Here is a 16,386-nt window from a genome sequence, read left to right as displayed (position 1 = left end):
ATCCCTGGTGGTGGGGTCTTTTTGGAGGTGGCGGAAATATCGGCGGATGATTTGGTTTATGCGAAGGTTGGTAGGGTGGAAGGTGAGCACCAGGGGCGTTCTGTCCTTGTTACGGTTGGAGGGGTGGGGTCTGAGGGCAGAGGTGCGGGATGTGGATGAGATGTATTGGAGGACATCTTTAACCACGTGGGAAGGGAAATTGCAGTCTCTAAAGAAGGAGGCCATCTGGTGTGTACTGTGGTGGAGCTGATCCTCCTGGGAGCAGATAGAACACAGAACATAGAACATAGAAGAATACAGCGCAGTACAGGCCCTTCGGCCCTCGAAGTTGCGCCGATCCAAGCCCACCTAACCTACACTAGCCCCCAGATACGGCGGAGGTGGAGGAATTAGGAATACGGGATGGCATTTTTGCAAGAGGTGTAATCCAGGTAGCTGTGGGAGTCGGTGGGTTTGTAAAAAATGTCAGGTCAAGTCGGTCGTCATTAATGGAGTTGGAGAGGTCCAGGAAGGGGAGGGAGGTGTCAGAGATGGTCCAGGTAAATTTAAGATCAGGGTGGAATGTGTTGGTGAAGTTGATGAATTGCTCAACCTCCTCGCGGGAGCACGAGGTGGCGCCAATGCAGTCATCAATGTAGCGGTGGAAGAGGTGGGGAGTGGTGCCGGTGTAATTACGGAAGATCGACTGTTCTACGTAACCAACAAAGAGACAGGCATTGCTGGGGCGCATACGTGTGCCCCTTTTGTACATTACCCTAGTACCAACTTTTGAGTACAACGGTCCTATCTTCTACATTGGTTTTATTTATTTTATCATCAACCAGCCCTTATCTATATAACTGTATCAAATAAATGAATATGCGCTACACAAAGTACCTCATGACTTTCTACTAATTGTTCAAAATCTGAAATCAATCCTGACTAAACTAGATGAATGGATCTCATAGTTTTACTCCATATTAGAGAATTACAATCTTCATACCACACTCCAACTCTTTACTCAAATCTTTCCACTCTTTCTAGCCTTTGCTTTTATAGTATACAAAATTCCCAGGAGTAAAGTTTATCTCTGACAGACTTATACGATGCAGTAAGGTTTACAGAATTATCTGAGACCTCTGCATGAAACACTTTTGCATGCTATTCTGCAAGGAATCACCACTCCTTTCAGCAACCTCAATATACTATCATTCCCAAACTTGAAGGCAATGGAACTTCTACATCCTTACTTCAAACCTTACTACTGAGTGAATCTAAATAATATTTCAACAATTGTTCCAGAAACTGTTGGTTCTTAACTACTGTCCCACCCAACATAATTAAACAAATTTGGTTAGAACACTCATTTTCGGATTACTCTTCTTGTGACCAGTACAATTCTCTCAGACTGATGAATATCACTTTCCGCTTTTGAATTTTCCACATCACATGTTGCCTCCTTTGTTTTGGGCAATTTACTGCATAATGACATATTGACATTTGTAGCACCTGATATTTCTAGGGTTCATAGCTCTGTTTTATTATACCAATCCTGTTGTCAACCAGATCTACCAAACATATCTCCACCTTTATTTCCTTGCGTGTATTTCTTATGTTGCATTATTCCTGTGCCCATACCTGAGCAATCTTGATAGGTATGACCAATGAAACCGCCAATTTAACACACAGAATGGTTCATTAGTGGAATGAACTGCCAAAGGAAGTTGTGGATGTAGGTACAGTTACAACTTTTAAAAGACATTTCGATTGTACAGGAATATGAAAGATTTGGAGGGAAATGGGCCAAATGCTGGCAAGTGGGACTAGTTTGGTTTGGGAACATGGTCAGCACGTGCTTGTTGAATATCCCATTTGTGCAAGGAAGGCAGCTGAAAATGATTGCTTTCTCAGCAATTCTTTTAAACCATCACATCTAACTGAAAAGTATGTCTCTTTCTGAGAATCTAACTCCAGTTAAGACCAATGCCCAGCCATGAACAACACTTTGGCAAAATGCAACAGTTGAAAGTTAGCACTGAAAAAGGAATTTTCAAATCAAATTTCTGCAATCTTTTATATGATCTATTAAATATTGTTAAAATTAAAGTGAAGTCGAAATTTTTCATCTTGCACTCAAGACTGAAACGTAAGAAAACCAACTTTAGAAAGGAAAGAACATTTTTTTAGTATCATGATAAGAGGCTACTGATTGGTTGAACTACAGCTGACATGGAAACATAGGAGGAACTTTTAACTTTCTTAAGTTAACTGTTTGAATTAAAACACGGCAAGTCAACTCTAATTGGTCAGCAATTACCATTGGGATGCAGCAAAATTAACTGTCCATATTGCAAGCTCTTCACTGAGCAAAGGACTACATGTGGACATTTTCTTTTGGCCTATAAAGAATAGAATCCGGTGTATGAATACATTTATGAAGTTACCCGTGGAAATATTCCTTGGTTGGGGAGTTAAGAAGTACTTATCAAAAATAAATTATCACTAAGCAAATTATGTGACATGTTAAGAGAAACATCTTTAGATAGAAGCTACCGGATAAGAAAATGTGTTACTACAAGAAGTTGATGAAGCAATAAATTATTTCTTTTTAAAGCATAAAATTCATAAATATGGAAAAAAACAAAGCAACAGAATTAGCTCTGTATTAATTTAACAACAACTAACACAGGTACAACATGTGATTTAAACAGTTAAAGTTCCAAGCATATGCTCACCCCATATCGACTGGCTAATATTCCATTTACTGAAGTATCTACAGCTGCAAGATGGACCTTTCCCTTAGTCCGTCTTGTCAGTTCAATAATTGCATTAGCCCATTCAGGTTCTAGACTGTAAAAAGAAAAGATTAATCAGTGCTCTGCAATGGTGAATTATAGAAATACTGGATGAATAAATGCTGTAACAAAAATAACATTCATAAGATCGAACAGACTAATATTTTAAGATTAGATTATAAACATTTTAATAGGAAATAAAACTTATCTTAAGTGCACTGCTACTTAAGTGTGTCCTAAATATTTTCTTTCAAATGCATTTGTTATAATGTTCCTTTAACTCATATGATCTGCCCAAATATGTAAGAACTGTTGGAGGTGGCCTTTTTTGTCGTGTTGCTGAGTTTACCAACATAGGATTGTCAAAGAATAAGCAGCTTTTACTTCTAAGTTATTTTCTAACTGACTACAGTGGTCCCAGTTTAAATTAGCATTGGGCTTTTTTCCAATATTCTACATTAAGTCATACAACAGCATTAATCCCAAGTTAATGGAGCTTAATGTACTTTGGGTTGTACTATGATATCTTGAAAACTCAAATCTACCTAAAATATTGCTCAAGATATTAACTATAAAATACTTCATTACTATAGAGTAAGCAAAGCATTAATCCCAATAAGAAGTTCAATACACTTCTAAGTATATCAAAGTTTTATTTTAAAACATTGAAATCCTGGAATATTTTCTACCAGCAGGCAAAGACTTGTTCATCCTGCAACTGGAATAAAAAAAATTAAATGTAAATAATGCAATGTGAATTATTTGTAATGGATGTCTTTAATTACCTTCACTCTCGGTGAACACAACAATTTCAAATACTAGATTTACAATTTTCATTGGTAACAAAATTTAAATATGAGCAATAATAACTTCAATTATTTTTATGTAGGTAAACATCCTTAAAGTTCTTTCAGATGTATAAAGAAAAGATGTACATCGACTCAAAGAGGATATTAGGAGAAAGTTCAGAAAAATATGGATTTTCAGGAGAAAAGTAAAAAAGAAAGTAGAAAGGAATCTAGTGAGAAAAAACCAGAAGGTGAAGTTTTAAAAGGTTTGGGGAAACAGCAAATCAAGAAGATGAACAGTTGATGGTTGTTTCAGAGAATCACTGGGCTAAATGATCAACTTCTATACTTCTATAGGTGGTCTACAAACATCTACATCCCTATTGAAAATCTCAATGCAATTAGAACATTTATTAAAAATCCAATTACTTGGAAAGAAAATTTAGTTTCAACTGTATTACAACAAAATAGAGCAAACAGTTTCCTTACCACTTCCTTACGACTTTACAATAACTGTATGTCATAATGCATTTCCTTGAAAACTTAAATAAAATTAAATGCCAATTGATAGAAAGGGGAACATTTAAATGAACATGTGTAGATTTTCTTTACCTTTGCCACATGTTTTCTTATCCTTTCCAATAAAGCATGAAATAAGAAAAGGAAAATTGGCCCATCCTACCACAGATTACATAAAATGTGTACCCTACACAAGTAATTTCTGGGCTAAATAAAAACTGAAAGAATTCTGGATGCTGTAAATCAGAAACAAACACAGAGATTGCTGGAAACGCTCAGCAGGTCCAGCAGCATCTGTTAAGAGAAATCAGAGTTAATGTTTTGGATCCAGTGACCCTTCCTCAGAATTTTGAGCTTTTCAGCAATTTCTGTTTTTGTCTCTAATTTACAGGCTGGATTTTTGTCCTTGAGATAGGTGGGATGACTTCAGAAAATTCAAGACATTTCAAGTGAATAATAGATGTCTAATTCCTCTGAAAAGCCTCATTATTTATTCTTGACAGAGTAATCAATTAGAGGGCTGAAACATTTGCATCCTGTGATACATTTACAGGTTTGGCTTGCCAATCTCTGTTGTCAGGTTCATAATGTTTATTTACACATGGTTAAGAATCTTGTTGCTTTCAGGCATGAAAACTTCAAAATATGTGGATGAATGACACCTCTAATGCCCTATAGTAGGATGAAGAGGGTGTTTTGAACATCTCTGGTTTCTCTGAACCATGACTCTTTAAAGACCTGCTCTGACACCATGACACCTGCAGAAGAGCAGGTTGTGTTTATCTGTGTAATGGAGCCATCCAGGCCAGGAGTGCTGGGTGTACCTGAAACAACTGCACCTTTAAAAAAGCTACTTCTGACAATCAGAAAGCCTGAGAATGGAGTCAAGAATCCCAGACTTGGGTCCTGGTCAAAATTTTTAAAAGGTTTTTGGGTCACTGAAACTCAGCAAAGATGTGCTCTAAATCTCAAATGTTCACAAGGTTACTTTGACTAACCACTTCTCATTTAGTTAACTATTCTGAGATCCAACAGTTCAAGAATAAGGATTTGGTTCAGTAATTATTATGTGACATTAATCATCTGCACAAAATGGTAAACAGCAATGCAAATCTATACATGTAGTAACATAACTTGAAAAGTAATGTGATCTTTTTAACTTCTCGGCATGTTCATTTTAAAGGAGCTTCAGAAATTATGTAAGAAAAAAAACTGAAGTCTATTGTGTTACCCACCTTAAACAATGTTCACACCAAGGTGCATAGAACTCTACGATCCATAATTCATCACCTCCCATCACTTGATTATCAAAGTTGCTATCATTCAAGTCAAATGCATGTTGATTGTTTATTCGTCTACACTGTATCAAAGAATAGACAAATCTTGCTGATATATTGAGAAGAGCTAACAATAGATTGGCATCTGATATTTTAGTTTTAATTTCTAAAATCTGGTTAAAATATCAGGGGCTATTTGTGTATTTACCATGTGAATAGTCACAGAGTGAAGCATTAGTCTTGTCAGTGACAAGCTGGAGTTCTTTAAGCACATCTTCAAGTTTAGTCAGCAGACAATCCTCAATAATATATGAATCACTGGTGCACCGCAACTATATTGAGAGGATTTGTTTTTATTCATTGAGGAGACTTTGCTGGCTTGACTAGCATTTATTGCCTCTTCCTAATACCCTTGAGAACAGGTTGCTGATCTGCATTTTTACATCAAATGGACTGCAGTGGTTCAAGTGTACCCACAATGCTATTAGGATGGGTGTTCCAGAATCTTAACCCAATAACACTAAGGAGCAGCAATATAGTTCCAAGTAAAGATGAGGAGTGACTTGGAAGGGAACTTTAAAGTAGTGGTATTCCCAGGTATCTGCTTTCCTTGTCCTGCTGGATGCCTGAGGAATTGTAAAGTGAAGTCTCAGAAGCCGTGGTGAATTTCTGTACGGATTCTTGTATATGGTATACACTACCACAACTGTACTTTGGCAGTGGAGGAAGTGAATGCTTGTAGATGAGATGCCAATCAAATGGGCTTTCTCTTGAATGTATCGAGCTAAAATCTGTATCTGTATGCCACAGCAAATGCAATCTGCACTGATTAATCTCTGGAAGGAGGTTGGGATAGTTCACCTAGTGTATAGGCTGAACAGGGTTAACAGTGGGGTAGTTGTATCCATTGTTTTCTGCCAGGTGCGAGTCTTGACTTCCATATGAACCCTGAACTGTCTGTGCCAGAGCAGCCAGTTCAATAGTCAGCAACCCAGAAAGAAGGACTCAAAGCACTGATGAATTGGTCGAGTACCAAATAGTGTTATACGTTGCAGGAAATTCAAGTATAGTTTCCTGTTTTTAAGATTCCTTTGAGGACCATTGTTAATTTAAGTGTTAATATGAGTACTTGATCAGATGAGCTTTCACCTTGTTAAAAGCCTACTTGGTCCATTTTTAAGATGTCTTCCACATCTGCCTTGGTCCATTACAAGAATGTACATTCTATCATCTTGAAGTGTACAGACAGCAGGAATATTGGTTGGTAGTTTGGCAATTTTGGCTCTTTGGTTGGTTTGGGAGGTTAATAAATTTAGATGTGCTAGAAGTTTGGCAGCGTTCCCTTGTACATGTACTAGGGATAATTAGTTGCAAGGAATGTGTGCTTTTGGTTTGGAACTAAAACAATACTCAAATTAGAAAAGCTTTTTTACTCCTTCACTGAGATGAAATTGTCATTGGTTCAGCCAGAATTTATACACTATGAGACATGGTATAACAGGTTTCTTCACTTGCCCACTCACAAACACTTTGTATTTACCCATTCATAACTCCTTTATTAAACCACTCACAAGCGAACACCGCGTTTTTGTTTCATTCATTCATACCTTCCTACTATAACAGTTTGATTCATTCATAAAACCGCAGTTCTGTAGTATATTTTACTATTACAAGATAGACCAAATTAAAACAACACATTACTACTTTTCACACCTTCAAACCTTATCAGCCCTCGCAAAAAGTAGTGGTTACCTCAGAATAAGTGTAACATATTCAGAATAATACCATCCCTGCCATTATGTCTCCATGTAAGATTATATTAATCAGCCCTTACCAACCGTTTCCCAGACCTGAATAGGTTACAGGGGACCACACAGTTTTCCCAATTAGTATGTACTTATTAAATACCTTTTAATTGGGCTGCTATACCTTCAAGAAACTGTCAAAATAGTGCTTATATGAAATTGCATGAATGAATGAAACTCACACCAGCATATAGTAAATAAATCTCACAACCTAGCTGCAATAATCAGTTTAATATCCTTTTTTCTTTTATTAAGTACAGGTATAATTTCTAACTTATTTCGAGCATATAGGCCTAGTATTTTTACTAACATTTACTAACTTAGAAGACAAAAGGACTAACACCGCTTAATTATGCAAGCAGACCGGACAGACACTCTTAATCCCATCAGAAGTAACAGCCACCATTTAACAGAATTTTAAGCCATCTCATGACTCCCTAGGACAAAAGTTCCTCAAACCTTTGCATGCTATAGTTAAAATAATGTAATACCATAGTGATGGAATTTTAATAGATGTAAGAACTGTGTATAAAGAGGCTACTGTATTTCAGGATTCTATTGCTGCCTTGAGCTTGTGCTACTGTTGTTGAATGAAGAGGCTATTTTTGCCACTCACAGACTTCAGTCGTTATTCGAACACGATTCCACATCACCAACAATTACTGACCTGGAAAAGGTAATAGTGAGCTGCCTTTTAGAAGTGCTGCTGTGAGAGAGGGATAGGGAAACTCATAGTGCTGCTAGGAAGTGAGTTCTAGCATTGTGACCAAATGACATTGAAGGGACAGCAGTATAGTTCAAAGTGAAGATGATGTGTGAAATAGAGGGAACTTGCAGATGATAGCATTCCCATGCATCTGCTGCCCTTGTTCTTCCATGTGGCAGAGGTTTGGAAGGTGCTGTTCAAGGAGCTTTGGCGAGTTACTGTAGCGCAGTACACACTACTGCCACTTTGCACTGTTGGTAGAAGAAGTGAATGTTGACAGTGGTGCATAGGGTGCCTGCTTTGTCTTAAATATTGGTGAGTTTCTAGAGTGTTGTTGGAGTGTACCCAACTGAGCAAGTGTATCATACTCCAGACTTCTGTATAAGATTATGAGGGGTATGGACAAAAAGCTGCCATTACCTTCAGTGGAAGTGTCAATAACGGAGGGGGGGGGGTAATTTTAAGGTGAATGACAAGAGGTTTAGACAGGAATAAAAATATTTTTCACACAGAGAATAGTGGCAATTCGGAATGCACTATCTGGGAGGGTAATTGAAGCAGGAAACCTCACACCCTTTAAAAAGTATTTGAATTAGCCCTGGAAATATCATAATATTCAAGGCTATGGGCCAAGTGTCGGAAAGTAGGATGAGAGTAAATTTAGTGTAGTTTTTGTCAGTGCAGAGTCAGTGGGCTGAAAATCCTCTTCTGTACTAGTGTGGATGGGCAATGGAGAGACAGAAGTTGGATTACTTGCAACAGAATTCCTAGTCCCTGATCTGCTTTAGTCACAGTACGTACATGACTGGTCTAGTTCAATGTCTGATTAATGATAACCACCATGATATTGTTAGTGGGGCAGTAATGATAATGCCGTTGAATATCAATGCAATGCTTAGAATTTCGCTTGTTGGAGATGGTTCTGCCTGGCACCTATGTTGCAAGTGGCACTTATATGCCAGCTATTAGCCTAAGAACAGATGTTGTTCATGTCTTGCTACACTACAACACAGACCGCTTCAGAATCTGATTTCTGAATGGTGCTGAGCATTGTGCAATCATCAGCGAATATCATCCCGTCTGATCTTATAACAGAAGGAAGGTAACTAATGAAAGTACTGAAGATGGTTGGACTAGGACATTTCCTGACGAACTCCTGCAGAGAAGTCCCAGGGCTGAGATGATTGACTTGCAACAACAAAACTGTATTTTGTGTTATGTAAAACTCTAACCAGCATTCCCTGATTCCCATGACTATACTTTTGCTGGGGTTCTTTAATGAGATATTCGCTCAAATGTGACTTTGATGTCAAGAACACTTACTCTTGCATTTGTCCATCTTTGTCCAGTGACTCTGACCTACATAATTATGAAGTGCCTCAAAAGGTCAGTCATGGCACACATCAATTCTAGCATTGACCCTTTGCAATTTGCCTACTGGCACAATAGAGGTCCACAGCAGACACCAACTTCCAGGCTCTCCATTCATCCCTGGAACATCCGGTTAACAAAGATACCTATTTAAGACTCCTACATATTGACTACAGTTCTGCCTTCAACATCTTAATTCCAAACAAACACATTGCTCAACTCTGAAACCTAGGTCACGGCTCCTCCCTCTATAATTGGACCTTCGACTTTCTGACTCACAGACTGCATTCACTAAGAATAGGTAACAACACTTTCTCCACCAGAATTCTCAACAACTGTGCCCTGCAAGGCTGCATATACAGCCCCTATTATACTCCTTATACAGTCATGACTGTATGGTCAAAATCTGCCCCAACTCCATTTACAAATTTGCTGACAACACCACCTTTGTAGGTCGGATCTCAAACAATGATGAGACAGAGTACAGGAAAGAGATTGAGTGCCTAGTGGCAATGGTATAAAGCCAACAAAGGAACTGGTCACTGACTTCAGGAAGTGGAGTGGAGGGCACTCCCTTGAGTGCATCAATGGTACTGAGGTAGAGATAGTTGAGACTGTCAAGCCACATTCGATAAGATAGTCAAGAAAGCACAACAATGTCTCTACTTCCTCAGGAGGCTAAGGAAATTTGGCATGTCCACAAGGACTCTTACCCAATTTTTATGGATGTGCCATGGAATGCATCACAGCATGGTATGACAACTGCTCTACCCAAGTCTGCATGAAAGTACAGAAAGTTGTGAACACAATGTAGTCCATCATGCAAACTAGCCTTCCATCCATTGACTCTATCTATACTTACCACAGCCTCAGGATAGCAACGAACATAATCAAAGACCCACCCCGGTTATACTCTCTTCCACCCTCTTCCATTGGGCAGAAGATATAAAATTTTGAATAAACAGATAAATAGATTCAGGAACAGCTTCTTCCTCCATTATCAGACTTTTGAATGAAACTCTCAAATGTTAATTCTCACTTCTCTATCTACACCTTCCCTATGGCTATAACACTGTATTGTGAACGCTCCTCTGCTATCCTGATGCACTTTGTAGGTACGATCTGCCTGTATAGCACAAAAAACAACACTTTTCACTATACCTCGATATATGTGACAACAATAAATCAATCAATCAATCTTTTAATCTATGCTGTAATGTTATAAGGACATGCCCTGGCATCACTGAGCAGGTTATTCATTTGCAAATGCTACTTGATAGCATTGTTAACAACCCCTTTCAAGACTTGGCTGATGATTGATAGTAGACTGATAAGATGGTAACTGTCGAGTTGGATTTATCTTGTTTCGTTATGTATAGGACATATTGGGCAATTTTCAGGTACGAAAATTCAGGCAGTCCTCACTTTGTCCTAGCAATTTTCAGGTAGTCATGTAGATGTCATTATTGTAGTTACACTGGAACAGCTTGGTAAGGTCATAGCTAATTCTGGAGCACAAGTGTTCAGCACTATTACTGGAATGTTGTCAGGGGCCATACCCTTTGCAGTATCAAGTTTCTTTAGCACTTCTGACCTAAGATGGATGCAAATACCTGGCTTTTGTACTTATATGCTTGGCTCCCCCATCATTGAAGGATGGGTATATTCCTGGAGGTGCTTTGCCTTATTGTTTAACTGTCCATCACTATTCATGAATAAATGCAGCAGGACTACAGGGCATAGCACTAATCCAATGGTTGGTTGCTTAGCCCTGACTATTGCCTGCTACTTCTCCTGTTTGAGATGCAAGTAGTCCTGTTTTGTAGCTTGAGGTTAATGTCTAATTTTTAGATATGCCTGGTACTGGTCCTACTATTCCCTCCTGCACTTTTTATTAATCTCCTGAGTTGATGGTGATGGTATAGTGGAGATGTGCTGGGCCGTGAGGTCACAGTTTGTGACTGAATTTAGTTTTGCTACTCCTGATGATCCATAGCAATTCATGGATGACCAGTTTTGAGTTGTTAGAACTGACTGAAATCTGTTCAATTTACTATGTTGGTAGTGCCACACAACATGGAGGGGATCTTCAGTGTGAATATGAGACTTAATCTCCACAAGAATTGAGAGGTGATCAATCCTTTTGATATTGTCAAGGATAGATGCACTTGCAACAGCAAGATTGGTATGAGTGATGTAAGTAGATTTCATCCAGGTTGTTCTGGAGGTTGGGGGGATGGTGGGGGGGAGGGGGCGGGTGATGTCCGGTTAACCAGCTCCAGGGTACATGCTAATCCAGAAGAGGTTTTCTTGCCATGTTTGATTTCATGTATTAGGGTTCATAGGGTCCAGAGTCCATTGAGAACTCCCAGTCCAATTACATCTTGACTACACACCATTGTCCTGGAAACTCTTCCAAAGTTCTGCTGCTGAGACAGGGCATGCTGATGGAAAGTGGTGTGGTGCTTGGACACTGTCTATAAGATAGGAATCTGCAAGAATGACTATGTTGCTTGACTATGGCTGTTGCTAGATTTGGCTATTGGACAGTTCTTTCAATTTGGGAACCCTCCCCAGATGTTATTAAGGATGACTAGGATCAATCAGTAAAGGACTATTTGACTTGGCAAATTTGATGAGGCACAGCGTTGTCTATGGACTTCATTGACTTAATTTCCCTACGCTATCTAACATATAGCTTGTCATGGAGTATACTGCAAAGTAACTGGCTAATGGATCCAAATGGTAATGTTTGTGTTCCTTCAACTCTCATTCACATTCTTCTTTATTTCACTCCAAGCCTCAATATGCATTCTAGACTGAGAACTCTTGTGTCCACCAAAGTGCTGAAACACTTTGTGCTTCTGTCTGATTGACAGCTTTGGCTGTCATCCGAGGAGCAGGAAAATTGACGTTTTGGGCAAAAGTCCTTCATCAGGAATATTCCTGATGAATGTTTCAGGCTTTTGCCCGAAACGTCGATTTTCCTGCTCATCGGATACTGCCTGACCTGCTGTGCTTTTCCAGCACCACTCTAATCTAAACTCTGGTTTCCAGCATCTGCAGTCCTCACTTTTGCCTATGGAAATGTCATAGCTCATCATAGTACGCATTGGGATGGGATGAGGAGCATAGCTTAACATGGGGGCATTATGCAACATAGAATTGTTTGCAGGTGCATACCTTGACATGGGGGCACAAGGAAGACTTTTTGAAGTTACCTTACAGAAGGTTTCCTCATGCAGACCATGGCTCACAACATTTCTGAAGTGCTGTGAAAGAAAATCTTTTCAACACCTGGGCCAACTCAAAGTAATTGTGAAGGAGTAAACATGCCTATTGCCACGAAAGCCTGCCAGGTCAGGAGTGCTGGATGTGGGCTCTCTACCTGAACCAGACTATACCTTTAAAAGGAATTACCAAAAATCAGAAAGCCCAGGAAAAGAGTCAGAAATCCAAAGTTGGGTATTGAATTCCATTTTTAAAAGGGCTCCTGAGTCAACTTGACTCAGCAAAAATCCAACCCAAGAACTCTGCATTGCATTCTAAGTGTGACCTAGCCAAGGTTCTTTTAATGTTCAATTTAACTTATATATCTGAAAATTATATGCGTCCAGAAATTAAACCAAGTGCTTTGCTTTTTTATGACCCATCAATTCTCTTACTTTTACTGCTCGGCTCCTTTGCTCCTCTTCTGACTTAGACACTTACTTTCTAAAAAATATGTGACATCTCAATTATTCCTACCTATCTTTTCACACTTACATTTTCTTCACCAAAAAATATTTAACTGTAATATTCAAGAGCACATTCAGCATCAGTATAGAAGATAATTTTTTGAAAGCAAATTCTAAGAAAATTATACATAAAGATAAAATTTTAAAATGATAATGCATAAATTTTAAAATAGTATTTTTCACCTGGCCTCCGGATCCACATAGATTGTCTTGTTTATTTAGTCTCTCCTTTACTATGAATCGTATTGAATTAAGGATTCCATTAGTAATGGCTGTACTTGACCTTCCTCCTGAGTAATTAAATTCTATATTAGGCATTTTAAAGTGAGCTGCATTAAAACAAGTCTGCAAAACATCTTCTGATAATTAACGTGTCAAAATATCAATCATTATTAATAAAGAATATTGTATACCATAATATTTTTCTGGCTTGTTCTTATTAGGCCCAAAGAATTTGATAGTGGGAAATTCCTCTATTTCATACTGATGTCCTATTGATGCATATTTAGTCACATCTATTGCACCAACTTTAACAATACCCTGTTCATAAAAAGAAACATTTTTTTGAAAATGTCAGTCGACATTACAAATTAGGTAAAAGGAAGAAAAATTGTATACTTAAGAGACCTCGTTATGTTACCTTTAAAACAGTAGCTACATTATTCCATTCTGAAACAAACTGCTCACAATGTTCACACCTGCAACATAAGGAAAGTAGCAGCTACTAAATAAAATACTTAAACATTTACAATAACAGTTACAAAGTACAAGGCAAACTCAGAAACAACTTACTTACCAATGAACGTAGAATTTTACTAGCCAAAGTTTGTCACTCTGAATAACTTGAGAATTGAAATTTATTGAAGTTAATTTTATCACATTACTTGATGAGTAGAATGCACTTACAGTCAAAAGGCATGTGCAGGCTATAGTACCTGAAATGATAAAACATCAAGAATTTTAATATTCAGAATTTGTACTTACTTTTATACTTTATCTTTGTAGTCACCTTGGAGTGGAAAATTTCAAGCTTTAGCAGGTAGGATTAAGGAAAACCCTAAGGCATTCTACACTTATGTGAGGATCAAGAGGATGGCCAGAGTGAAGGTAGGGCCGATCAGGGATAGTGGAGGGAACTGGCGCCAAGAGGTGGAGGAAATTGGGGAGGTCTTTAATGAATACTTTGCTTCAGTATTCACTACTGAGAGGGATCTTGATGTTTCTGAGGACAACATGAAACAAACTGAAATGCTAGAACAGGTTGATGTTCGGAAGGAGGATGTGCTAACATTTTTGAAAAATAAATCCCCTGGGTTAGACGGGACATACCCTAGGTTACTACAGGAGCGAGGGAAAAGATTGCCATTGGCAATGATCTTTGAAACCTCACTGTCCACGAGAATAGTGTTAGATGATTGGAGGATAGCAAACGTTATTCCTTTGTTCAAGGAATGGAATAGGGATAACCCCGGGAATTACAGACCAGCCAGTCTTATGTCAGTGGTGGGCAAAGTATTGGAGAGGATTCTGAGAGACAGGATTTATGATTACTTGGAAAACCATAGTTTGAATAGAGATAGTCAGCATGGCTTTGTAAGGGGCAGGTCATGCCTCACAAACCTTATTGAATTCTTTGAGGATGTGACAAAACAAGTTGATGAGGGTAGAGCAGCGAATGTAGTGTAGGATGGATTTCAGCAAGGCAAACCTTTGATAAGGTTCCCCATGGTAGGCTCATTCAGAAAGTGAGGAGGTATTGGATACAGGGAAATATGGCCACCTGGATTCAGAATTAGTTGGCCCGTAGAAGACAAAGGGTGGCAGTTGGTGGAAGGTATTCAGCGTGGAGCTTGATGACCAGTGGGGTTCCGCAAGGATCAGTTCTGGGACCTCTGCTCTTTGTGATTTTTATAAATGACTTGGATGAGGAAGTGGAAGTATGGGTTAGTAAATATGCCGATGACACGAAGGTTGGTGAAGTGGTGGATAGTGTGGAGGGCTGTTGTAGGTTGCAACAGGACATTGACAGATGCAGAGCTGGGCTGAGAAGTGGCAGATGAAGTTTAACCTGGAAAAATGTAAACCGATAAATTTTGGAAGGTCGAATTTGAATACAGAATACAGGGTTAAAGGCAGGATTTTTGACAGTGTGGAGGAACAGTGGGATCTTGGGGCCTATGTGTATAGATCCCTCAAAGTTGCCACTCAAGTTGATAGGGTTCTTAAGAAGGCGTATGGTGTGTTGGCTTTCATTCGCAGGGGGATTGAGTTTAAGAGCTGCAAGTTTATGCTGCTTCAACCACACTTGGAATATTGTATTCAGTTCTGGTTGCCTCATTATAGGAAAGATGTGGAAGCTTCAAAGAGGGTGCAGAGGAGATATACCAGGATGCTGCCTGGACTGGAGGGCATGTCTTATGAAGAAGGGAGCTACGGCTTTTCTCACTGGAGTGAAGAAGGATGAGAGGTGACATGACAGAGGTGTAAAAGATGTCGAGAGGCATAGATAGAGTATGTAGCCAGACTTTTTCCCATGGCAGAAATTTCTATCACGAGGGGGCATAATTTTAAGGTAACTGGAGGAAGGTTGAGAGGAAATGTCAGAGGTAGGTTCTTTATACAGAGAGTGGTGGGTGAGTGGAATGCACTGCCAGCAGTCGTAGTAGAGTCAGATACATTAAGGACATTTAAGCAACTCTTGGATTGGCACATGCAAGATGGTACAATGAAGGGTATGTAGGTTAGTCTGATCTTAGAGTAGGATAAAAGGGCAATACAATATGGAGGGCTGAAGGGCCTGTACTGTGCTGTACTGTTTTATGGGAATGCAGCAAAAAGGAAGGATAACTTAGGACATCTTATGACTTCCAATATCTCTATTGATAAGAAAGTTAACATTAAGGCACTTTACCTGAATGCTCGTAGCATTCATAACAAAGCAGACGAACTAATGGCACAGATCATCGTGAATGATTATGATGTGGTAGGCATCACAGAGACGTGGTTACGGGGGGGTCAGGACTGGCAGTTAAACATCCAAGGATTTTCAACTTATCGAAAAGACAGGGAGGTGGGCAGAGGGGGCGGGGTTGCCTTGTTAGTTAAGAACAAAATTAAATCTATGGTGCTGAATGACATATCATCGGATGATGTGGAGGCTGTGTGAGTGGAATTGAGGAACCACAAAGGCAAAAAAACTATAGTGGGAGTTATGTACAGACCTCCTAACATTGGTCAGGACCAGGGGCGCAACATGTACCAGGAAATAGAGAAGGCATGTCAGAAAGGCAAGGTCACAGTGATCATGGGAGACTTCAATATGCAGGTGGACTGGGTAAATAATGTTGCCAGTGGATCCAAAGAAAGGGAATTCTTGGAATGCTTACAGGATGGTTTTTTGGAACAGCTT

General features: G+C 39.1%; 1 protein-coding gene across 7 annotated transcripts in view; it reads right to left on the bottom strand.

Annotated features, from left to right (window-relative positions):
• LOC122541222 (protein disulfide-isomerase A6-like) overlaps nucleotides 1-16,386 on the bottom strand; it is an 82,159-nt gene that overhangs the window by 30,626 nt on the left and 35,147 nt on the right. For all 7 annotated transcript variants that reach the window (XR_006309544.1, XM_043677856.1, XM_043677869.1 and 4 more), the window contains exons 2-7: nucleotides 13,774-13,912; nucleotides 13,618-13,675; nucleotides 13,391-13,517; nucleotides 13,161-13,267; nucleotides 5,317-5,441; nucleotides 2,715-2,829 (exon numbers count right to left, since the gene is read on the bottom strand). Coding sequence is in view for 6 of the 7 variants with exons in the window: in XM_043677856.1 (XP_043533791.1) it covers nucleotides 2,715-2,829; nucleotides 5,317-5,441; nucleotides 13,161-13,267; nucleotides 13,391-13,517; nucleotides 13,618-13,675; nucleotides 13,774-13,912 (671 nt within the window). In the remaining variant the exon portion in view is untranslated. The remainder of the gene's footprint in view (nucleotides 1-2,714; nucleotides 2,830-5,316; nucleotides 5,442-13,160; nucleotides 13,268-13,390; nucleotides 13,518-13,617; nucleotides 13,676-13,773; nucleotides 13,913-16,386) is intronic.

This window comes from Chiloscyllium plagiosum, chromosome 3, assembly GCF_004010195.1.
Source record: "Chiloscyllium plagiosum isolate BGI_BamShark_2017 chromosome 3, ASM401019v2, whole genome shotgun sequence".
NCBI classification, from domain to species: Eukaryota; Metazoa; Chordata; class Chondrichthyes; order Orectolobiformes; family Hemiscylliidae; genus Chiloscyllium; species Chiloscyllium plagiosum.
This window is presented reverse-complemented; position numbering and strand designations above follow the sequence as displayed.